This window comes from Strix aluco, chromosome 3, assembly GCF_031877795.1.
Source record: "Strix aluco isolate bStrAlu1 chromosome 3, bStrAlu1.hap1, whole genome shotgun sequence".
Taxonomy (NCBI): domain Eukaryota; kingdom Metazoa; phylum Chordata; class Aves; order Strigiformes; family Strigidae; genus Strix; species Strix aluco.
The window spans coordinates 12,064,951-12,091,046 of NC_133933.1; the positions used below are offsets into that span (position 1 = coordinate 12,064,951).

Genomic DNA, 26,096 nt, shown 5'->3' on the forward strand with positions numbered 1-26,096 from the left:
AAAATGAAAATAAAAAAGCCACAATGTCAAGTAAGCCTTCATTTAAAACACATCCCTGGATATAACTGTAAATATTCTTTCCCAGGATCCATCTGATGAGTGGTCACTTCTCCTTCCCTGGATGCCTCTAGTCCAAAAGCTGCTCAAAGCAAGGCCAACCTCAAAGCTAGCTCAGGGTGTTGTGCAGACAAGGTGTCCAAGGATCTCCCACAGCCTCTCTGGGCTCCTACTGCAGTGTTCAGTCACCCTCACCATGATGTTTTACCCTCTTTTATCAAGCTGGAATTTCCCTTGCTGCAGCGTATGCCTGTTGCCTCTTGTCCTTTCAGTGGGGGCTTCTGAAGAGTGTCCATCACTCTTCTACTGCCCGGGCTTGTGCTTCCCCAGAAGCTTTGCAAAGCTAACCAGGCTGGAAGTTGTTAAGTCTGCCCTCTGCCATTGGTCATGACAGATGACCAAAGCTGACTCTTCTGTGAGCATTTCTAGTCTTTCCCTGAGCCCAGGTAACCTAAATCCACAGAAACTTCCTCTAGCTCTTGAAGTCCCAGAGACAAAGACTTGCAGGTTGAGAGAGTCCTCAAGGAAAAGATCGCTATGTGCAGAATCCTCTCTCTTACTCTTTTCTTGCCACCCACTTTTGTCCAGCATTGGAGACAGAAGACTGCGTTAGCTGGACTTACACTACAACTGCAAAGACCATAAGGAATGTCCTAGATCAGACCTTTCTCTTCAAAGGAGAGAAATTAGCAGTCACAATTCTGTTTCACAAATGATTTGACATTTTTTAATCAGGCAAGAACTGCAAAAGCTGCTAAATGGACCAGGATGTTCATGATTGAATTAATTTTCCATTAATTTTCCATTATTTTTCCATTATTTTTCCATTTGCAATGTCATGCTCCATTGTGAAGTCAGACTTGTTTTTAAATTAAGCTGTGCTGCCTCTCAACAACTAAGAGAAATGAGATAATAAAGCTGAGCTCAATGCACACATCACTGGAACAGAGAGTAAAACCCTTGGGTCAGAGATGAGTATTTATTACAACTACCCATCACCAAAAAGCTGTCAGGGATTGCACGTAAGGCAGAATCCTCAACCCCCAAGTGGCAAAAATTGCTGGTAGCTAGCTGATAAATCCACAGCACCATTCACTGCTGTTGATGTTATGGGTAATTACAAGGCTTGGAGAAGCATCAAGCTTGGAGAAGCAGATTATGGGGAAAACCTCTGGTTGATGTGAAGCCTTTTTGGTAGTTCTAAGATGCCACAAGAAAGTGAGTTTACTGTGAATGGCGTAAGACGGAGACAATTCTCAAAAATGAAAGCCTATCTTTGCACCTCATACGAATACATTACTGGTGAAACCATCATGTCAGAATGCACTCCCCAGAAGACTAAACATTGGCTGTTTTTGTGGCTGTTACAGAAGTACAAAGTTTGACAGCAGGGTAGAGAAAGTTGAGGAAGTCAGTGACACTCCTAAAATAGCAGTTACTGACTTGGCAAGTTGGTATCTGATGGGTCAGACAGACATGGTGGTAGTGTCCTGTAAAGCAGATGCCAAAGAACAGCTACAATGATAATTATTAAGAGCTCTTACAAGACCTGAGCTGTCACGATGGGAGGACAACTGGTAGAGTTCATTTCTGGGGGTGAAAGTGAGGTATTTACATTTTTAGTATTTTTTTATATTTGTCTCAAAAAGTAGATCTTGGTAAGCTACTGCAGCAGAGCATCTGAAAGTAAAGCTTTCACCAAATTAATCATAACAATTACAGCACAAAAAGGAATACATTCCTGGAGATTGTGACTGCAGCCAAATACAAGCTTGCTAGCATGCCTGAGTGCTTCTGGAAGCCCACAAACACTTTTAGAAGACTTTTTGGGGGGCTTTTTTTGAAGAAGGAGAAGTAAACTTGAAGGGCTGAAAGGCAAACATGTACATAAAGGAATAAGTAAGATGGCTAAAAAAGGAATCACAAGAAACAAGCAAAAAGAACTTTTACAAGGCAGGATGAACACACATTATTCTTCTATTTTATCATGACATGTTCACTTCTTTTCATACCTGTCAGATCCCAGAAGCCTGAATATCCTCGTATTATCAGAAATTTCTTGTGTGATCTAGACAAAAATAAGACAAGTGTTTACAGGTTAAGTACACAAGTGTTTTTGTGTTTAAAACCAACCTAGAGAAAAGAATTGACTATGATGTTACCAATTTACTGCTGATTTAAATTCACTACAGAAATTAATGCAACTGTCACTTTTAAATGAGATCTAACAGTTTTCCATAAATCCTGCCGCACTATGTGAATTCCTCTGGTAGAAACTGCAAGCACAACAGCAAGGCTCAGCATTGCACAGCATCCGAGCTACCGGTGCAATTATTTTTACAACCATGACTGAAATAGGTAGCTGTAGGTTGCAATTTGTCTCACTCTACATATCCAAAATGGGTCAGGTAAATTACACATAAAATGCATTTTGCTGAAATTCTGAATCATAGTAATGATGCAGTTAAGTTCACATTCTGAAAACCTTAAGACAGACATAATCTAATTTGTGGTACTTATGCCCATTGTGAAAAGCAAACATAGTATTTTGACATTTCAGACTAGTGCAATAAACCTTTGTTTACTGTGAGTGAATTGTACTTGTATGATCCATCTTTATGATCACATGAATACCAAAGCACCAAAGAAAATATATTAATCAATAAAGTCAAACAAAGCTCACCGCGTACTCCAAAGTCACACTGTGAACGGGCAGCACTGTTTACAAAGCTCCTTTTCTACAAAGCCACATTTCACATTCTTGAGGAAAGAATAGATTCTTCTTTCCTTCCCAGATCCTTGTAGTGTGAGCTGACTTAGTGAATTCACTTCTGGCACAGAGAACTCGCAAGAGAATTTTAATTCACAAAAACGAAGTTCCCCATTCTGTTAAGAAAATTACTTCCTGCTTGTTGTGGGGCTGAGTCTGTACAATCTTGGCCCAAATTTTGAGCGTCTTGTCTCAGAATTCACACAGTTCCCTGTTTCATTCTTCTCACTCAATCAAACCACCGTGGAAGGTCATGGTTGTGGAAAGAAATAACTTTGGAAGCAGCTCAAATCATCCCCAGTTAGGCAAACTATTATTAGATTAGGGAATCTGAACTAATAATATCTTCAAAGACAAATGTGCTGCAAAGTTAGGTTGGCCAGGTTTTTGTCCCATGTAACCACTTCCTACATACTACATAGTATAAAATTCACCCAAAGTAATGAATAGGGTCAAGAAAAAAAGAAAAAAATACAGTCAAGAAAAATGCCTGGTAATGCAGGTTTTTCAGATTCATTACAGATGAAAATGAGTTTATTTTTTCTCTTAACTGCTACGGCTAGTAGGACAGCCAGTAGAGAAGAGATTTAAAAAGGTCTGAGAGCTTACCCTATAGATGTTCTACAGGGAAAAAGTTTTGAGTGGGTTGCTTTCTGACAACAGCTCAGTTCTGCCTTCTGTTCTTCATTTAGGTGCTGGCTTTGGCTTGACAGTAACAAAGCAAGAAGACAGTGTTCCTTATGCTTTACATAAACAATATAAAGCATCCACTTGCGCTGCAGCACTCTGGGGCATGTCCTCCAACAACCGGATAAGAGCTACTGAGCGGAGTAATCCACCCAGCCTTGCAGAATGCTGCTAGCAGGAGTCTGGAGTTGGAGAAGTGCCTAGCTGCGTCATCTCCTCCTGTGCTAAACATCAAGGTGCTGCAGTTCACCATTATGAGTTCTTGGGAGAAGGACAATCATGCCTCAGGATCAAACATACGCAAATTCCACAAGAACCATTTGCAGACTTTGAAATAAGACGTAGTCTGACTCTAGCCTTTGGTCCAACTTCCCACAAAGAGGGAAGACCGTCAGCACAGATTAGGTCAACTGTGGCTTTGTGCAAGCAGATGTAGTTGTGTAATGATGTGGAGTATATCTAAGCTTGTCATGGTGTGACTGTATGTGTACCTTAAAATACAATTAGTCATAATGAGCTCAATTTCTCAGCCAATGTGACACTGATGAAACAACCGGTGAAGTTTGTAAACGTTCTTTAATAACCAAATTAAAAGACTCATTAAAATCCCACAAAGCAAGGCATTTCCACTAACACATAGATGCACAAGGTTTGCAGCAAGAAAAAAAAAAAGGAGTTGGGAAGGTACTTATAATGGTTTAACTATGTCTAAAAATCACATCGAACTGGCTGAAAAAACAGACTACACAGAAATTTTAGAAAAAATCTTTAGGTCAATCTGACATTTTTCTCCAGAGAATGGAAAACACTTCTTATGAAAGCTGGGCACTAAAACCTTCGAAGTATTCGTAAGTCAAGGGATCATGGAAGAAATTAAACAAAAAAGGGCAACTCATTCAACAAAAATCTAAAGCTCAGCAGTGGAGCGTGCAATCACTGGCAAAGCCCAGATGTTGGTATCCACATGCAAGAAGCTAAAGGACTCTCACTGGTCTTCAAAGCAATTTAAGGTGAAGATTAATGTTATCAAGAATTAAGCTTGGATATTTCTTATGGCATCATGGCCTGGTCTCTTGTCGCTTTCTGCTTTGTATGTTAGACTTGACAGGGGCTTATGAAACATGCTTTGAATGAGACTTGAGCTTCCAGGTCTAAGCTAGGAAGTTACTGAAATTTTTTACTCTTTTTCAGACCACAGCATTATGCATTTATGCTCTACTTGCCTTATATTAGAAGCCAGAATCTGAAGCAAAATGCAATACTCACCTCATTTGATCTAAAACTCCTTCCTTGCATGCCATGTTTCCAGAATGCTAACACGCTGTCCTGTAGACAGACTGGTAACAAAGAACACTGTAATCAGTTTTGGAGCATAATGTCAACTCATGCTTTTAAGGCCAAACGCATAGGACTGCAATTTTGAAATTTGTACATGTATGTTTTATTGTATCACATTCACCTACACAGACTGCAAAACGTCTCACAGGAACTGCTGAACCTGCCTCAAAAGTAGGTGCATTTATATATTTATTTGTTTGTTTAATGAGCGGGGTTTAAAAATATTCCCACCCAACCAGAAAAAGTTCCAAAACTGTCCTTCTGTCTAGTCCTAAACATGTTCTTTCCTTTGAATGGGAAACCCCACCTCATTCTAACAATAGCAGAAAATATATATTGAATTTTAGCAGAAAAGTTACAGGGATACTTGCAGTGACATTTTTCACTTTCACAGCAACTATTGGCTAATACAGTCCTGCAATAGCAATGCAAAGTTTCACAGAGCCCTCTACCTCCCAGTCCTTCCCCTTGCCACAAATGTGGTGAGAAGTCTGTATTTGAACGCTGTGAAAGGAAATGGGTCTATAGCCTTCCCCAAAGAGAGGGCAAGTATGTAGGTCCCCAGAAAGAATCTGTCCCACCTGCATCCAGCATCCTGTCTCTGGGCAGGTATGCAGGAAAGAAAGCAGAGCTCTCTGGAGACACTATCAGGCCATAACAGGACACTGGTAGCTCGTTTGTGATGAGCAGAGAGAACTACAGTACATGCAGAGGTCCCACAGTGAGCAGCTTCAAGTACACATACTCCTAACCAACAGAAGCCATAAAAGTAATGTTTTCCATGACAATGGTTTTTTGTCCTCTCCTCTGTGGGACATTATGTTTGAAGTGTGTGAAACTTTAAAGCTTCTCCTCAGAAGCAAATTCCCTCCAACTTATTATTTTTGTTCCCACTGTTCCTCCTCTTCTGGTGCTACCCTCCATCCGGGTACACATCGTTCCTCATCCCTCTTTCAAAAGCATGCGATGCAATTCAGGTATGTAACCACTAGAGCACTGTCAAAATAAACGTGTTCTGTCTTTCTGTTTCACAAATCTAATTCATTCAGATTCTTCACAAAAAACCAAAGTTTATGCAAAGTGTAACATATCATATAATTTAGTCTCTGAGCTGCTTTATAAAAACAGACTGCGTGAACACACATGCAGAATGAATTAGCCATGAGTGATTCACAGAGTTTATGTAGGTTGTGTTAAGGTACTCCTTTAGAGGCTGAAGGTTTCCATTATATTCTCAAGACACTGGCCTAATCAGGGGAGACTCCAGGGTTATTCCTCTATTGCAGTTGCTCCTAGGGAAGTGTGCTGAACCTTTCCTGAGCCTTCTCCCACAAAGTGAAATGTGTGAGTGTTCCAAATGTAAAGACCTGACAGTTAGCATCTCAAATTCTGTTCTGTAACAGTAAACAAGTTAATCATAGAATATCTCTAGTTGGAAGGGACCCATGAGAATCAGAGTCCAACTCCCTGCTCCTCACAGCACCACCTAAAACTAAAGCAAATGACTAAGAGCTTTGTCCAGACGCTCCTTGAACTCCGACAGGCTTGGTGCTGTGACCACTTCTGTGGGGAGCCTGTTCCAGTGACTGACCACCTTCTGAGTGAAGAACCTTTTCCTAATGTCTAATCTGAACTTCCCCTGACACAGCTTCACACCATTTCCACATGTCCTATTGCTGGTCACCAGAGAGAGGAGATCAGCACCTCCCCCTCTGTTGCCCACCTTGAGAAAGTTGTAGACTGCGATGAAGTCACACCTCAGCCTTCTCTTCTCCAAGCTGAACAAATCAGGTGACCTCAGCTGTTCCTTGTAAGTCTTGCCCTTGAGACCGTTCACCACCTGGGTCGCCATCCTCTGGACATGCTCTAGTAGTATGATGTCCTTCTTATATTGAGCTGTCCAAAACTGTACACAGTACAGTGCAGTGTAGAGTGGGGCAATCACCCTCCTCATCTGCCTAGCTGTGCTGTTCGTGATGCACCACAGGACACGGTTGGCCCTTTGGGCTGCCAGGGCACACTGTTGACTCATCTTCAGCTTGCCATCAACCCAAACCCCCAGATCTCTTTCTGCAGGGCTGCTCTCCAGCCTCTCATCCCCCAATTTATACGAATAACCAGGATTACCTTGTGCCAGGTGCAGAATCCAGCATTTGCTCTTGTTAAATTCCATACGGTTGGCAATTGCCCAGCTATCTAGTCTATCCAGATATTCAATATTAATGATGAAATGCAACTTACCTATTGATTCAATCTGAAAGTCAAATGTGAGCTCCGATGACAGTTTGCGGCTGGATTTTAACCTGCCTTGGAGATTCACTATTTTTATACAACCTAGACAATAAACAGGATATGTCATAAAGAATCTTCAATATATTATCTAATTTGAAGGCAGACAGTATGCAGTACATGCATACGTATATATTTAGTTGATACTAAAACTTACAATCCAAACACACCAAAATGGTATCTCTCTCCAGCTGTGTTACATGTACAACACTTGTCTCTGTAGTGTCTATAAAAAAATGACAGTGTTAGTTCATAACATAAATTAGCATGAAATTTGAAATGGAAGTTCTAGAGATTGAAACAATTTAATGGGTTAGTGTGTTTTTATCTACTTAAAATAATCACCAGTGACATTTCTCTTCTCTTAGAGAGGCATGTCCACTTATCCAACATGTTGGCTGTGACAGGAAAACTGAAACTGTAATATTAAAGTATGGACTTAATCCAGCCTTTTCTGAGCCATGTCACAAAAGCAAACTCACATGTACATTGTTCTCCCTTTATTCTCTCTTGGTGTCATTTAATATTGCTGTTGCATAAAAAGGCCGATATATGACACTGTCCACACTAAACCTGAATGCTGTTTCATTGCATTTTTCTTCTGCCTTTATTTCTAAATCTTGGTAGGAACTTTCATATCAGTATTTAATTCTTGCTGCTATTTGCAGACTCTCCATTCTCAGATTTTCCAAAAATAGGGAATTATTTTCTTCTCCAAACTCTTAAAAAAAAAAAAAGGGTTACCTTACTCTCTTCTGGGTTACAGCTGCAGCAGTCTCCATCACAGCAAACAGGGGGATCTGACCCACAAGTGATTAGTGGACATGTCAAATCAAAAGAGAAGTGTAGTTTTGCACCATTTGTTTGCTAAAACTACACAAAAAAGCAGCTCATACTAATTCAGCATTACTGCCAGTGATTCTGTAGGCATTCTTTCATACAGAAAAGAGACACTCGTTACATCTGTTAGAGATGAGAAATTAGAGCGTGTTACCTAAAATATGAAAGCAGCTTTCAGTTAAATAATAAAATCCGTGATTCTGTTGAGAAGCAAAAAAACTCAAGGATGATGACAGAAGTGTGGTCCTTGAGATGGTCCCTCCAACTCTTTTTTGCAGTTTGTCTTGGAAGGTATATATTTATGATCTTAATCAATTTCTAATGCATGATCTTAACCAAAGGTGGATACAGCCATGATGAAAGCATGCAACAGAAGGACTAGAGGATATACATCTGTGCAACCACATTATGCAATGTGGAAACATGCACTGCACTGGCTGGAGTTAACAGGAGAAGGATAGCAAGGGGAAAAAAACCCTGCAGTAAGTCTCTGCCAGCTAATTTTTTTAAAACGTTTTTATCAGACATTTACAAAAAAATGTCAAATGTCAAACAATGAAAACTACTATTTGATGGAAGCTATTTGTGACCATATAGTACACTTTCCTCATTTAAAAACCACTGAAAAATCTGTTTCATTGCATTATTGCTCTTCTGCCAGCAGGGGACAGGAATAAACCAATACAACAGGAGGGTTTAGAGTCAAACAAATAGGAGAAAATAACAACATACACATAACACACAAATGATTCAAGGAAGCTAAAGAATTTTGGAAGGCACAATGCAATGTTAAGTTTTCCACATTAATAAAAAAGGAACCGGGAAGGAATTACTATTCTTGTATTTACACACTGATGCTGACAATACTGTGAGAAGAATGACAACAAGACATTATGGGTCAAAAAATTTCTCTTCAGCATGTTATTTTATGGACTCTACTGAAGTCACACAGTTACAGAAATATATGTAAGAGTTTGCAAATAAAATGCACTTTAATTGGCCATCCACTGATCATTTTGCTTTTTGTAACTATGCTTTAAACTGTGTCAAAATCTGCTGCACTTTTCAGCAGCAAGGAAGTCAGCAGGCACCTTTCTAGTGGAAACTGTTGTTCTCAGTGAATTCCATGGTATACAATTGGCTGGACTCATACACATGTACATGCCAGCACACGGCCATGTATAATTCCTCATGGATCAAAAGGGGCTCTATGCCTGGTAATAACAAAGCTATTTACTGCTTCTAAACCTGCAAGCTATGACTGGGGTCACCTCACCACTGTATCTAGGTTTAGTGGGGAACCCTGCAACTCTAAAATAGTAATTCTTAGCACATTTCCTTCTTAAAAGAGAACTTCTACTGTTGCTCAGATGGTGGCCTCCTTATTCATAGCACCATAAAAGTGATGGACAGGTACTTGGTTTCCTGCTACCAGCGGACCTAATCCATTTCACTTTCCATAAACATTGGAAGAACAGAAATATGCTCTCTTTCAGCAGAAGGCTGATAACACCATTTCTAAACACACTGGCTTATTGCAGGAGAGCCAAACCACATCTACAGAGATGCTGAAAAAAATTACTCAGAACGGATTCTATTAAAATCTATTAAAGAAAACAGAAGTCATGGTACCAGGGTAGAGCACAGAACAGCACAGTGGATAACAGTCAAGTACAGTCTGATTTATGAAAATGCAAGAAACCACAAGTGCACCCTCTGCTATACTCAAAAATATCAAGAAATCAAATGAATTCAACAAGTAGAAACATCCAAACAACCAGATACCCCTTTAAATGGAGAACTTACAATGATCACTTAGCCTTAATGATTTAACCATTAGTTTCCTCAGATAAAACCACCTTTCTAGTGCTTCAGCTATAATACAAGAGCAAGAAACACTTCTGAATGCAATTACAACAGCACACAAACCTGTTTCTGTAAACCACGAAGAGGTAGAATTTGGGTTGACAGTCTCAAACTTCACCACCTGGTTGAAGTCTCTTCCTCTACTGACACCGACACAAACTAATGGGAATTCCTGCTCGGGGACTACCAGCATTTCAAACAATCTCAGCGGACAAGGTACAGGAAAATCTATGTGCTAGATTAAGAAATCAAAATAGATATTAGAAGGGAAACAAGTTTAGTCTGAATTGCTATTAGCTATTTAAACTGTATGGCAAATTTTATGCCATACATTTTGTAACATTATGTTTACTTCTTCGGGTAACAGTAATTGATAGATACAAAAAGCCTGAGTTAAGAAGCTTTAGAGAGTCTTCATGCCGATTCAGTTAAAATAAGACAGCATGTCTTTCATCACCTGTGTCCTGTGCATCTGCTTACAGGTGACAAGAGCGCTATACCGGTATGGAGTCTCTAAGCCTTGTTTCCCAGGCCAATGAAGTTACAGCAGCTGCCTCTCTACAAACACAAGTCCACCCTAGCTCCATCTCTTCAGGTGGTGTCAGATAGGGAGATAACAAGCATTTCTGGGCATCTCCAGTGTCACAAAGCATCGAATAAGTGGCCACCTTCTCTCTGGTATGGGAGCAAGCCCCCTGTTAACTGATGTTAGCACTCCACTCTGCAATGTCTCTGTCAGCCGTTTTTTTACTGTGAAACTAAAAGGCAACATGTTCACAGAGAGAGGGGCTTTGTTGTTTAACTGAAGTGCACCACAAAACCAAGAACATTCCTATAAGTATTTTGAGTTAGATAGTACATATTTAAATAGCTATTTTCAGTGTAATTTAACAGAAACCAAGAGAAAAGTCTAATGACTCAAGAAATGGCTAATACTTACTCTCAACAAGTCACTACGAGATAAATAGAACTGAACACAAAAGTATTTCAGCTTATTGTAATATTACCTTGATTAACATAAATTTTTGCATTGGTTCAACCCATTCTAACAAAACAATGCTGGACTGTAGCGCTCCACAAAGGTACTTGTGGCCTGTGTAGGGATTCCTCACTGCCAAAAAAGGAGAGGTAGAGTACATTAGTGTATTAAGTAAATACAAATTACAAACAATTTCCAACTAAGTAACAGTCCATACAGTTTTGGAAAACATCCACCACCACCACTCTAATTTTTATATAAGGAAGCTGCTGAAAAGTCAACATCCACACTATGAAAATGGTGACAGTGAGCATGCTGGAGCAGGGGCTGCCCTTCCACCAGGCATGAACAACTAGTAGCTGATGCCAAATAAGCCATAATAAACATGACTCCCACAAGAGCACTGTGGTACCTCTCCAACTCAAAGTTTATTGTTGTTTCTTTAGACTGGTAGGTGGGATTTACTATTTTAGATAGTCTTAAAAAAAAAAATAGTTGGCCACACACACACTTGAAGTATCTTACTCCACCATGTTGGTTTGCCTAAGCTATCTCCAAATCATCATGAGAAGCTGTTAAAGAATGGCTTTTTCTATGACACAGTTATCCAGCAGTTACCCAACAATCCCTGTCACATGGGAACTGTTCAGCCGCCTTCCAAGCACTGTCACAGCAAGTCTGAAATCCGGGAGCTCTATATTTCTGCTGAACACTTCTAGATCAGCAGGAAATCCAGGTTTTTAAGTGACATCATCTATTTCCACTCAACTGCTCTTTTCCCATTGTTTGTCAGAACTCAATTAAAAATGGGAAGAGAACAATAAAGTTGCAAAACTGGGCACTGATACCTGAAATTTCACAACTTTAATTCTACAGTATCGACAAAATTTTACTCCTTAAGCACTGCCAGCATATCCATTAAGAGGAACAAGTGCTACTTTGTACAATTACAACTAAAGACCAGATTTTGAAGTGCAGTAAAGTGACTGTGGGCCATCCGGCAATTAACAAAACAGTTCAGATAACGAGCTTCTACAATCCAGTACTAAGTGAAATATGCTCATGCATTACTGCCAAGGAAATCCACTAGCAACCGCTTAGCACATTAAACATCAAAGCTTAATTTCATTAATCCAAGTTCTCACTCATCATCAATCAAAGAGACTACAAACTGCAGCACATAACTTGGCATGACCTTTGTTAAGGCTGAACTCAGCAGCAGAAACCACAAAACATGCAACTAGCAACACTCGTAAGGTGGAGAAACAAGACCAGAAGCCCTGGTCTTTTTCTGCCTCCTGTGGCACTGCTGCTTCCCCCAGGCCAAAGGGATACTTAACTGCCAGCAGGAATGGAGGCTCAGGCTGCACATAGTAAGTAAGGCAGGAGAGGGGAATCTATAATTTCTCCCCTTGGACCTGCCTTTTGCAGCCACCCTTGTTGCCATCACAAATTATCACTTACACCTATCATGCAAGAAGGACTCCAGGCTTATTAGGCTAGCTATCTCTGAATGCCAGGACAGCAGACTACCCCTAATAAATGCCAAGTCCCACTTGTTAAATTCTGTGCCTGTTAGTACAGAAACTGTAAGATTACAGAGGAGCACATGACCAGGTTTCTCATTTCATAGGGACCTGAAAACATACAAACTTCCAAATTAATTTTCACATCAGAAAGCCAGCCTTTGTCCCTACTCTGATCTCTGTCAATCCTCCCCTTCAGGTGTTCACTTCAGCAGCCATTAACACTCACAGCTTGACTAGATGCCTCAATTAGGGCAAGGCCTGGACATACACAGTACATACTGTTAACACCCTACCACACCCTAGAGAATTTGTATCCCAGAAAAAGCCAAGTTTTAACGGGTGAGCTGGACAAAGAAGTGATAACAAACATCAGATGTTTTAGCAATACCGAGGAGAATTGTGGGAGGATAAATGACAGATGCTCCCTTACCACTGAGTCTCTGAAAAATCTGTATAATACAACTCATCACACTGTACATTTGATTATGGAACACCAGGTGAAACATTTCCAGGGACAAGAGCCTGACCCTAAGAGATCATCCATAGGTCTGTTTCCTGCTTTGTTTTGTGTTTTTCCGTTCAGTTGTTTGTTTGAATCTATCTGCCCCATCCCCCTTTTAAAACATGTCTCAACACAGTCCAGCTTTGACACTTCGATAGCTGGCACTCTGAACACACTATAAAGGCTTCAGAGACAACACAGTCCTCAAAGAACTGAAGATCTTCCTCGCTTTTTATCATCCAATATTGGTAACTGGAACTTGTGCTAGGAAATCAGGCTACTTAAACCTGATGGTAACTTAAGTCACTCCATCCATGGAGATTAGGTTCTTCCTGAGGGCTGGTTGAAATTTGACATGCATTCTCCTTCTCTGCATTTCTTGAGAATTATCTAAAGACACAAATAAATAAAGAGCGAAATGGGAAAGTTTTCACTGCTTAAATGCAAGGACTAACCTAAACAAGCTCACTGTCTGCAGATGCATAGTTTCATAATAATGACAAGTCTCTTCTCCCTTTACCTCTTAAACCTGACTCAGTAATCTTAATACTGTCACCATTTGTACTGTTTCTTGGCATTTAGTCTTCAGATCTTTACTTACCAACACAACACTTCTGACACCATTTAGTGTCAGGAATTTTTGTAGACACTGCAAACTTCCTACAAGATATAAATACAGAATTATTGATCAACTAAAAGAATTGAATGAATTTGTTTTTTAGAGAGTTGGTGGTGGGAAAATTATATTTGCCCGCCCAAAAACCTAAAACTGTATTTATTTGTGTATTTCTTCTCAAAACGATATGCCTAGAACATACATGGTGACTCCTCTGTTAGCACCGAGATGCTGCTTAGTTATACAGCATTATGAATGCAGTTAAAAGTCAGGAATGGAGAAGAATAGGTGCCTCAGTACCTGCAAGCATCATTTACCACTATGTCTTGCTATTATATGTATTTCTACACATGCCTGGATAGTCTATTGGTACTCCCATGATCATTCTTCTTTGTAATGCTGTAACTTATTGCATCTTGTGTTGGATACTACAGACAACATGAAGGCCGCTCTTGTCCCAAGGACATTATAGTTCAAAGACAGGACACATGGACCCAAGCGGTGTAGGAAAAGATGCTGTACTGGATAGCTTGCTGGTCCAGTCCTTGCAAAACCAACACCTTAAATTTTGCAAAACTTTTCACAGGCAGCACAGCATGCGTTTCAAGAGGAGGTCTGAAGGAGGACTGCAAGGCAGCTTTGCAAGATCTTTTCTGATGTGCAGGGGACACTCCCTGAGAAATCATGAAAACAATTACTTGAAAATTTATCAGATAAGCCAGGGAAAATGTTGTGATGATAGTGGGAATCAGTGTTTCTACACAGACTATAAGATGACAGACAATATGGATATTGGCTACAGTAGCCTTGACAATAAAAAATAGTTTGGTACTGTAGAATAGATGAGAATAAGTGGAGCAATAGACAGATAGACGCTGCAGTCAAAGCTATGAATTGGGAAAATACTTCCATAGCATTTCAAATGAAGCTGTCAGAAGTGACTGATAATGCAGCAGGACTGAGCAGCATGAAAACTGAGTATTGGTCACAAATTTTGGTTGGAAGTAGTCATGGAAGGTTTGAAAGTAACTGCTCAAGGACACTCAAGGGAAAGAAGCTGGAAAGGAGACTTATCACAGATGTATTTTCTGGCACTGAGTGTCTGCCTACCAAGTATCATAAATTGAGCTTAGACCATTTCACAGATGAATATACAAACCTCACAAATAACTGAATTCTATTTTGCTTTGCATTTTCTCTACCAAAAACTGCTTTTAACATATCTACATTTTTCATGTAGCACTCATCATCATGCTATCCAGGAACTTGGTGAAGAATAGTTTGTGATCTGGTAGGACAAAAAATTATGCTCTTCTACATACTTCAAATGTACTACTTCTGCCTGGCTAAATGTTACTACCCTTATGCCTTACAAGAAGGGATAAAACAGCAAAATGGATTATATAAATGAATCTCTTCTGCCTTTGAATAACTGGCTTGGCACTTGCACATTCAGGTTGCGCTGCATTTTTCTTGGGAAGTGACATGACCAGACAAGAAATTTTCTGAGCCTTCTGCAACTTAGGTGAGGTTTCATTCCATGCTGAATGTAGTCTCAAGGTTTTCCTCACATGATCCTTATGACAGTTATGGTTATTAGTCCACCGCTGATGCACTCCTCAAGCCAGAATCTCAGGCCAAGTTAATTTGGAAGAGAGAGGAGCAGAACGGTGGTGGAGGCACACAGAAGACAATAATTCAAACACAAATTATCTCTTAGGTAATTAGAATTTAGCTTCTAGGAAGAATACAATTTTCAGACAAGTGTTGCACCATTATGTTCACAGATGGCTGAACAAGAAGCCTTTCCTGAATACCAGAATTAAATGTTAATAGGCTGTTAATAGAACCAAAGGTAGCAGAGAATCAGGTCTTCTATAATACAATTTCCTAACAGAAAGCCTGTTATATGAGAAGAACCAGTGATTTCCTATGCACTTTAAGAATCAAAGGTTTCTCTGCAAACTAGGTTAGCATTACTACCACCTCCTCTTGGATTTGAAAAGGCTCCCAAGGCTTCTTTGGCAGCCAGCACTGTACCCAATCTCTGGAATTTTATATGTTCTTGTTAGTATATAAAGTTTGAGGGACCGCATGCACAATGTGCTGCAGGCATCTGGGGACAAAAGTACCTTCTACACTGGCCTGCAAAAAATGACTAGCCAATAATGAATGTCAAATCTGTACTCCCGTTCTGTTCTTCTCTGCTTTCAAAATAACACGAGCCCATTTCCTTTTCGGTAAGAGATTACACATTCCCACTTTTTTAATAGAATGCAAAGATAGTGCCCAGAGTAACTAATGTAAGATCGCAATTTCTACTTGCCTGAAATATCACAGGTACAATACTGACCCTAGATTTTGTTTAGTATCAAGTACAACCAGGATTTACCATACCCAAAAAGAGCTATGCCCAGAAAGATGTTTCATGACAAGAAGGGAAGATGTACCAAACCCCATTTCTTTAATAAGAGTATATTCACATCTTGATTCATGTAAATTTAGGGGTCTACCCTCTGATTAATGTCCAGATGAGTTATTCATGGCAATTTGTGAACAGAGCTCCACATTAGTTGGTATTCCCAGAGTTTCACATATCCTGAACTCTCAGAATTAAGATGTTCTGATATATCTGATGTCGTGTATTTACCTGGGAAGTATTCGGTCAGGGAGTTTATGTGCTGGAATAGCAACTGGTAGCTTTTGCATTTGTCTTGCATAATCAAAGAGTCCTGGTAGATTATGGGAATAAAGCTGAGAAGCTTTACCTGGAAATTAGAAAACAAAACCACCCTTCAAATACGAAACCAAACGTTTACCAGCACTACCACTCAAAGATAGCGCAGTAACTTACCAGATATTGATAACAAGCAATTGTTCATGACATATAACCATGTACACCTTCGAGGAAAGAGCTGATAAAGGGAAGGAAAAACAAAGAAAGAAAAGCATTCAATCTGATATACACAAAATGTGAGCACATTAAGTTGATCAATTAATATCTGCATAGACAACAGGACAAAACTAATATTGACTTGCTTTTTGTAGCAGAAATTAGCTTAAGCCTAGTAATGTTTACCTGGATTCCAAAGTTAATTCAGAGTAAATCTTAGGCACACACACTATATTTAACATACACATTAACATTTAGACAATTAGCACATTTTATATTTGGGTCTTCAAGTATACTATAATTAGCCCACAAGACATCATTATAAAGGTCAATCAATACTTTTAAAAAAAATTTAAAAGCCACCAAACTTTCTCTGTCAAGGGAGAAAAGCTTAACAACATTAACTTTAGTAAACAAAGAATGGTCAACAAAACATAGCCATTCTAAGGCCTGTGATAGTCCAAATCTCTTGAAACAATTAAAACTGGGGCAGTTGAAGGGACTCTTCCTCTGCGTATGATTACACATTTCACTTAAGTGATCAAGGAATGCAACAAATGCTCAAGGCAAAATGGCTAGTTGTCACATCCCACAATTACTAGAAAGATGGGGCTGAAACCAACAAAACATCTTTAAAAAAAAAGATTACAACAAACATGGTAATTTTTTTCCCCTCTCACATGACTTCTGGAGCTTATTGCCACACAGGTCATGGAGGTGGAAAGTATCAACAGCGTAAACTAGGGATTAGACATACTCGTGCCCAACAGGCCCATAAATGGACACAAAAAGCAAATAGGCAAGGATCCTCCAACATCCCTGATTTAATGACTGTACTGGAGTCTGAGAAGAAGGGATAGTAGACAGTGGCCAAGCTCATGGACATTTCCTACTGCCACTTTAGGAAACAGACTATTGGGGTAGACAGACCACGCAGGAGGACATTTCTCTTGCTCTTAAAAAAAACCCCCAAAACACCCCAAATAAAAAAAACCCACCAAAAATCCCAAAAACCCCACTCCTCACTGCTGCTTGATTAGAAATATCTGAAGACATCTGTAAATTAGTTGAAAAATTTTTCTGCCAAAGAGCAAGTGATTAATCTTGAAGGTGTGCTAACTCCTAGAAACGTATGTTATTTGTGCTTTGTCTATTAGTGAAGTGGAACGTAGTGAAAAATAACCAAGGATACTACTTCTGCTTTTACACTGAATTGTATCAGACCTAGAAAGTCAACAACGAAGTGAAACACAGAATTTGAAAATGCTATTAAAGCCCTATTGCCTGATATAATAAATAATGCTGTAATGAATGGTTAGCACAGAGGGTGTCCTTCTATTCCTGAAATCTTCTCATAACCTAAACACACTGTAAGAAAAACCAACGGTAATATCCAACAGCCTGGCTATATCCAAATTTGATGAGCAAATTTGATCTTCTGAAGCTGCATAAGTATATTGTGACTTAGTAGGCTTGGATCTGAGGATTAGAGAAGAACAGCAATACTTCAGATCTGCCGGTTGATTGACCTGTCACTCATGCCTTCTGTTCCACACATGACTGGCTGTTTTTACAAGCATCTCTTCTCATCTCTAAGTGGCAATGCACTAGAGTGAGTCTCGTCTCACTAGGCAATGCACTACAGAACTGTGCTTAGAGAAAGCAAGGACGGGTATGAGAACGTGAGTTTTGTTACACCTATTCTCCTCACCAATTTAAAAAAACAGGAACAAAACCACACAAAAGCCAAACAAAACCTTCCTTGGTCTACCTGGCCTACAAGAATTGTTGTATTAGTGATATTTCTCAGGGTAGGTTTCACCACTGCAGTGTAGCAGCTGAGAGGTACCTGAGCTAAGTTTAAACTAGCTAACTCAAGCACCAGTATGATTACGAGTTACATGGAGCTCAGTGCAAGCTAGCTAGGTCTTCTTCTCAACACAACAGACATAGCTATGTCTGGACCCTAGAAGATGAACAAACACCAGTGCCTCCAGCTTACTGTGCGAAGGCTGTCTTTGCAAACTCCTCCACCTTGATGGCAGATGCATAGCTCCCTAAGTTAGGGAGAAGGCAGGAAAGGAAACAAGCCTCTTAGAGATTAACAAAAGAGCTGGAGAAGACACCATACAGAAACGCCTGCAATTGGCATTTCCCCCTCCCCAGTATCCCCTCAAAAAATTTACTATTTATAAGATCCTGCAAAAACAATTTTAACTGGGATTAAGTAAGCTGAGTCTCATCAGCAAAGCTGCTTTTAAGACCAAAAGAATGAAATATAGTGTACAAAGAATCTCCTTGCTTCCCTGTAGGTGAAACACAATGTTTGTTGCAGAATATTCTATCTTGTAACAAAGCTTTAAAGAAAACAGAAACTTTCATCCAAAATGTATCAGGGAAACTCCACACTATTTAACAAATCATTTAACTGCAGAACAATGCACTATGATGAAGTTCAACACATTGATATATGCATATCTCTTACTTACAACATGTTTCAGCCTACAAAAAACCTAAATATGACTGAAAGCTATCCGCAGTCATAAACATTTACAGTAATTCTAGGTAATACACAGCTAGTGCCTATGTAACTGTAGTAAAGACAATTTTTACAAGGATTATACAACATTAATCTGAGTGGGTGAAAGGGACAAAGATTTTTTTTTTTCCAAGTTATCAAAACAGAAATATACCTGCTCCATTGATGTTTCATGAAGTTCATTGAGGTTCAGTGTGTAAATACCTTCTTCTGCACCAAATATCAAGTACTGATCTGCAAACACAAAGTATCTAGAAATCCTGATCTAAGGAAGGTGTGTTTTATAACAACAGTATACAGCTCTTTACAAAAAAAAGACTTAAAACAATTATACACATTGAAACAAACCAACCCGTAATAGTTATGGTGTTTAAAAGCATGGAAAATTAATCTTGCTAAGGAACCTTAAATTTGTGAGTGGAGCCATTTTAAGACATTAGGAAAGATCAGTCTTATTCTTTTGTGACTAATAATGGGAATAAAACTCAGCAGGGATACAACCATTAGTAAGAATACATGTGAATAATTTCGTCATGTATAGATTATCCTACTTGGACATTTCCGTATATGACATGTTCATAGACTTCTTTCGGAGTATTTCAACAACAGTACTGACTGGAATGTTTTCTCGGTACTCTGGGGGTGTCTCACTTCTTAAACATTTAGGCATGTGTACACAACAGAAATCTCATATTGAGATGTCAACTGCAAGACTGACTTCTGTCATTTCAGTTTCTAAAAAACTTAAGTATTTTCTTGCTTACTGGCTCAGTAGCATGCCTTAAATCAAAAGGTGAAATTGCAGGCAATGCAAGTACAATGTTAGCAATTATCATTTTCATCAGACTATATAATAAAACACTAAAATGTAAGCAAAAATAAAGAGAATTGCAGAAACCTGTAGGACCAGAAAGATTTTGGGGCAGAAAAAAAAAAAAAAAATCAACTGAACGATAAAGACATCGATCTCAACTAGGACCCCCAGAAGTCAGATTTTAAAAAAAATAGATTAGGGTTGGCATCTTTTGGACTGAAATGTTGAGAAGAGTCTTGAATCAAAACCGAAAAAATATGGTTTTTTTACCTTTAATACATAATTTATTATATTTAATCAAAGCTGAAAACTGTGCCCCATATATCTTAACATAATTTAAAAAACAACATTCAACTTCAGACAGCAGTGGCATAATTAAAGAACTTCTGCTTATATGAAGTTTAACATCTTTATTGATGATCTAGACGAGGGGATCGAGTGCACCCTCAGTAAGTTTGCAGATGACACCAAGTTGGGTGGGAGTGTTGAGCTGCTCGAGGGTAGGGAGGGCTCTGCAGAGAGACCTGGACAGGCTGGAGCAATGGGCTAAGGCCAACTGTAGGAGTTTCAATAAGGCCAAATGCCGGGTGCTGCACTTGGGCCACAACAACCCCCAGCAGCGCCACAGGCTTGGGGAGGAGTGGCTGGAGAGCTGCCAGTCAGAGAGGGACCTGGGGGGGTTGATTGACAGCCGGCTGAACATGAGCCAGCAGTGTGCCCAGGTGGCCAAGAAGGCCAATGGCATCCTGGCTTGTATCAGAAATAGCGTGGCCAGCAGGGACAGGGAAGTGATCTTACCCCTGGACTCGGCACTGGTGAGGCCACACCTAGATTACTGGGTTCAGTTTTGGGCCCCTCACTACGAAAAGGACATTGAATTACTCAAGCGTGTCCAGAGAAGGGCAACAAAGCTGGTGAAGGGTCTGGAGCACATGTCGTACGAGGAGCGGCTGAGGGAACTGGGGTTGTTTAGTCTGGAGAAGAGGAGGCTGAGGGGAGACCTCATCGCCCTCTACAACTACCTGAAAGGAGGTTGCAGAGAGCTGGGGATGAGTCTCTTTAACCAAGTAATGAGTGATAGGACAAGAGGGAATGGCCTCAAGTTGTGCCAGGGAAGGTTTAGAGTAGATATTAGGAAGCATTTCTTTACAGAACGGGTTGTTAGGCATTGGAATGGGCTGCCCAGGGAGGTGGTGGAGTCCCCATCCCTGGAGGTGTTTAAGAGTAGAGTTGACATAGCACTTAGGGATATGGTGTAGTTGGGAACATTCTGTGTTAGGTTAATGGTTGGACTAGATGATCTTAAAGGTCTTTTCCAACCTAGATGATTCTGTGATTCTGTGAATAAGCCTATTTTATAATATGCTTATTTTAAAAGGAATAGTCTTGGTCATTTAAGTACTCTTGAAAACTGAGGAGAGTACAAAATGGGTAAAATACACATAATATAATACCTCTTGTATCTGGATTTATCCATGATGTTGCACAATGGATTTTTAATGGACAGCCATTGAAAACCTTTGAAAAGCAAGCACCCATCTGTAGAAGTAAAAACAATTAAAAATATACATATGGAAAATTAAAACGTGACATTTCTAATAGAATTATTTTTACTTAAAATAGTAAGAAAATTTTAAGAGTAGTTTCATTTGCCATGTGGAAAATAACCTTATCCAGACAAGTTGACAAAGGGATTTTTTTTTTTTTAAATGATTTTTCCTTTATGCATAAGACCATTCTGAACAAACATACCAGAACTAGCATTTTGGAATTAGCTCTTAAATTAACAGTCTGAGCACAAACTTACTACAAAGATGACAAACCTGAAAAAGGTTCCTGAATCTTCTGACTTTAGAAAAGTCTCAGCAGAGAAACTTTACTCTTGCTGTATTTTACACATTTAAAATAAAACTCTAGGTCATGCAACTATCAAAATCTTAGTCTCAGATTCTCTATTAGTTGTTTTGAATTAATTTATTTTCAAAATTGATTGCTTTCCAAAGGAAAACATCTGGTAGAAGATCCCACTCCCTGTTCAGCATAACCGTAATAAACTCAGTTTGACTATTGTCTTACATAGTATAATATAATTAATCTATTTTCCTGCTAGTGAAGCGCAAACATTTGTAGGCATTTATAAGAATACTTTGTAAATCTGCTTCAAGATGACAGAAAAGCAAACGCCACGGCTTCCTCCTTTGCCCTCAAACATCAACGTAACAATTACCCATCCTACTTTGTTAAGGAACAGAGCTGATCGACAGTATTGTAGATGAAAAGGAATGACACAATAGTAAACAACAATTAGTAAAGTGAAATGTTACCATTTATCAGATTATGGTCAAACATAAGAACCAGTCATAGGTAAGGGTTGCCATCCTGAATATAAGCAGGTATCACATTTACACAAAGCTACAGAATGGCTATATTTTCACTTTATATTAATACTTTATGAATTATTATCGATCTATAAACTGAATTAACCAAATAGCTCCTGTCTTAACATTTAGACAAACTTTTTTTATTAACCTGATGCCGAATAAGAAAGTCTGCACACATTTCAGTAACTTCTAAACATAGTTTAGTTTAATAAGAACTTCATCATTAACCCTTTAAAATGAAAAGCAGCAGAAATTAGACCCTTCACATCACTATAATGAAGTCTGAGTTTGTCCATATATACTTATGTGAAGGAAGAATCATATTCATTAAGGTAATCAGCAAAACATTTAAGACCCCATTGGACAAAGACAAGGGGAAGGACTTCAGCACTGCTAGCACCGCTGCAGAAGCGTGAGTACCAAGGCAGGGAGCTGGCTGCTTGCTAGACAATGAGATGATCCTTCTGTAGGCATAAGAACAGAAGCAATAAAAGATATATGTGAGGCAGGAACATAAGAAGATACTGATACAGAGTGACCTCAAGGTACCGACAACTTCAGTGTTGTCAAATTCCTTGGCAGCAAGGGGTCTGAAGGAGGGATGATATAAAGAAAAACAATAAAGGGATTTTTGGGGTGGTTTTATGGAAGCCTCTTCCCAAGTGCACAGGGCACTGAAAGACACTCAATAGAAAACACACCAGATGACACTTGAAGCACTGATCTCCTAGAATACTGGTGTTTCTGCTGCTGCTGTGTAACCAGCTATGCAACTCTCCTTGACCCTTTCCAAGCACTGAAGAGAGATGCTGCACTGAGGAGGGAAGCTGTGCTCACTGCTAAGACCTAGTTGAGCTCTCTAGTGATGTTGGGTAAGAAAGGAGGAGATGGAAATCAGAAGAGACTGATCACTCTCCTCTGGCCATTCTCAGCCCTGATCTCCAGGAAGCCTGCAGAGCCAAGATGCTGCTGCAAATACCTTGGAAGGGTAAATGGAGCTTGAGGGTATCATCTCTAAATACCAAACAAATCTCAAGAATACAGCTGAGAATCAGATAAATCACTAAACTGAGTTGCTACTGGGGAAAAAAACCCATAAACATGAAATAAAAGGTTGAAGCAAGGCTGTTTGATCTGACCACTGCCATAGAGGCATTTAAGTCTTGGGCGAATTTCAGCAAGCAGGATCCCTCATTGGTAGGATCTAACAGGTCTCCCTGTGCTGCAAGCCATCTAAAATAGCAGGGAAAAAACACGCTACCAGACTGGGTTATTAAGAAAGTTGAACAAAATCTCTAGAGTCACAGGCAACTAAGAGTGCCTGGAGTGCTTCCAAATTTCAGTCATCCACTAGTTTAAACTATGCACTCCTAGCCATGCATTTAGTTTAATATTTAGTTTATTGAAACAGGATTCACCTCAATAAATGATGCTAAACATAACAGGAATTCAGAGATCTGGAACAATTCTGCACTTACACATCCTTGTAGCAATTCTCTTTTCTTATCTAAAGATGAGAAACTGATCTGGCTTAGAAATAATGTATCAAAAAGGTTAGTTTAAAAATCAGATGAATTCCCCATTTGGTGCACAGCACAACTACAATGCATGCTCCAGCACATGAGGAGGAGAGTGGTGAGGGCAGTAACAAACTGTCAAGAAGGAAAGACTGGCTCTTCTAATCACAGTGCTGGCTAAAAGCACACTGACAAGTCCACATAGATATTGCAATGAAATTCTAGTTTGCTTTATGCACAGAGATGTCTGTAACAGTTACATCCAGGCATAAGGCATCTATAAATCCTATCTTCAGAAGTTTTGAAATGTAGAGCTGCAAAGTATAAAAACAACATTCATTTGAGCTATTTGCAGTTCCTGATAGGTATCAGCTATCCTGATAGGTATCAGCTCCTCAGATCAGTAAGTACCTTCAGTACGCTGAAAGAACTTCTGTGACTAAAGTCACAGAACTCTCATCCATTTTTTAACAAAGCAAGCAAACAAAAACCTTCCAAAATTTACTTCAAGAGCACAAAATCAAGGGCGATTTCTGAAATACCATACCTGTGGCTTAACATTTCTAAGAGATACTGGGTTTTGTAATTTTTTAAAAAAATACTACAAACATTCAAAAAATGTACTCTCTCAGTTTTAGTAAGAAAACATGTCTTGCTTACAACATGTATTTGTATGGCTCAGTAATACTCACGTGTACTTTAGGTGTGGGAGGAAGGCCATTACTAATTGGTTTCTAGAAAATGAAAGTTAAAAAGTATGTTTACACTTACATGCACACATATGCATGAACATACATATTCTCTCCCCACACCACAGCATACAACCAAAATACAAGTCTAAAAAACTTTTTTTATAATACTGTTAAAAGCACTTGTCAAATATTTGCGAATAAATATATTAGGAGAAAATAAAAAGGCAATACTTATATCTATATAAGAAATAGATACAAAACACTTCCTACAGATTTTCTAAGACAATAAATGTTGTATATTTCCACACTACACTAAATAGAAGGCACTAGGCATCTGCTTGGACACTCCGCTGTGCCCAGTGCCACATGTAGTAGATCTGAAAGCCACGGCTGAGCTTTGGCTACAGTCCCATTTTTAAGCATGAGGTTAGGTTAGAGACCTCCCTTCCAACCAACACTTCTATAATTCTGTATGAGTTTGCTAACCACGGGTCTCTAGTGATGACACACCACAAACTACCAGTATAATTTTCTTTCATTTAAATCTCTACTATGATTCCCTAATATCTCCTCACTGAATATCTGCATAGCCTATTGTGCAACATTTTCACATTACAATGATGCCTGAAAGAATGCTACATCCAGCAATACAGAGTTTAAGCAATGCTGCAGCAACTGCTCAATATTACAAGCAGCGTTAAACTATCAATCAACACTAGACCCACTTTCCTGTGTCAGTATCAATTTCTCCTAGCAACAACATGCTTCTGGAGACATGTATTTAACAGGTAACACAGGAAACTTCAAACACACAATTTCAAATGCCAAATTCAAAGCAGTTCAGGAAGTCATACTTTCCTAAGTATTTCCAGTATTCCTTAAAACAAAACCGCATACAGTATCTGCTCTATTTCCTCTTCACTTCTCTTAAAAAAGTGACATTTACAACCTCATCCTTAGAAGAAGCCCCCAAAGAGTGCAGTTTCATGTTACATTTAATCTGATCTAACTACAGGTGTCCCACTCTCTCCTGTCTCACATTCCCACTTTCGCTTTTGCATCACAGTAATAGTGACCACTCTGGAAGCCATTTGCTGCTTTGATGGAAAAACTCACTTGGAGGAGGAGAAAGGGATGCAGGAATATTCCCTTTCCTCAGCTCATGGCTGGATCAGATTACACGTGGTGTAAAACATTCCCTCCATGACTGCAACTTCCTATCAGTACGTGTAGCTTAAGTCTGACAGTAAAACCAAGCTGCTAAACCCTGAAACCCAGAGCTCCAAAGGCCAGTAGGAAAACAGCTTGCAGATCTGGATGATCAGTCTCCGTATTTCCATCTTTTTTCTCCTGAACAGCAAGAAGTCAGTATGCCTACATCTGGGACAGAAGGACTCATTTGGGAACAGCCCTGATTCAGCTCCTTTTCCAGGGCCAGCCAAATCCTCCAGCAAGCCATCAGGTGGCAGCATATTCCTTAATGTCCTTATTTGCTTAGTCATTGCTCAGTACAACACATTACAGCTCTCTCACAGGATCTCACTCTCATTACTTGTCTCTCAAGTATGTGAATACAAGCAAATGAATCTTGTATATCCATGATTATGTTAGCTTCTAATGAAAATTAAATACCAACTCAAACTTCAGCTGAAGACTGTTAGACAAACTAGCAAAACCATGCTTTGATTCAAAGTAAACAAGATGCCATCCAGCATAATTTCTATACTAAAGAGTGTGCCCGCTCCTTTTCATTGTGCATGTAAAACAGTTGAGAAAACTTTAAAATA

The 26,096-nt window shown here is 39.3% G+C and overlaps 1 protein-coding gene across 14 annotated transcripts in view; it reads right to left on the reverse strand.

Moving 5' to 3' along the window:
- MAP4K3 (mitogen-activated protein kinase kinase kinase kinase 3) overlaps window positions 1-26,096 on the reverse strand; it is an 82,230-nt gene that overhangs the window by 1,494 nt on the left and 54,640 nt on the right. For 6 of the 14 annotated variants that reach the window (XM_074817418.1, XM_074817416.1, XM_074817415.1 and 3 more), the window contains 13 exons: window positions 24,310-24,351; window positions 21,174-21,258; window positions 19,060-19,139; window positions 16,328-16,388; window positions 16,124-16,241; window positions 13,459-13,517; window positions 10,855-10,958; window positions 9,911-10,082; window positions 7,299-7,367; window positions 7,094-7,186; window positions 4,781-4,851; window positions 2,070-2,125; window positions 5-1,925 (listed from right to left, as the gene is read on the reverse strand). In XM_074817418.1, coding sequence (XP_074673519.1) covers window positions 1,721-1,925; window positions 2,070-2,125; window positions 4,781-4,851; window positions 7,094-7,186; window positions 7,299-7,367; window positions 9,911-10,082; window positions 10,855-10,958; window positions 13,459-13,517; window positions 16,124-16,241; window positions 16,328-16,388; window positions 19,060-19,139; window positions 21,174-21,258; window positions 24,310-24,351 — 1,215 coding nt within the window. In that variant the 3' untranslated portion in view covers window positions 5-1,720. Of the gene's footprint in view, window positions 1-4; window positions 1,926-2,069; window positions 2,126-4,780; window positions 4,852-7,093; window positions 7,187-7,298; window positions 10,083-10,854; window positions 10,959-13,458; window positions 13,518-16,123; window positions 16,242-16,327; window positions 16,389-19,059; window positions 19,140-21,173; window positions 21,259-24,309; window positions 24,352-26,096 lie in introns of those variants that run through there. The other 8 variants (XM_074817420.1, XM_074817419.1, XM_074817414.1 and 5 more) reach the window with 7 other exon arrangements.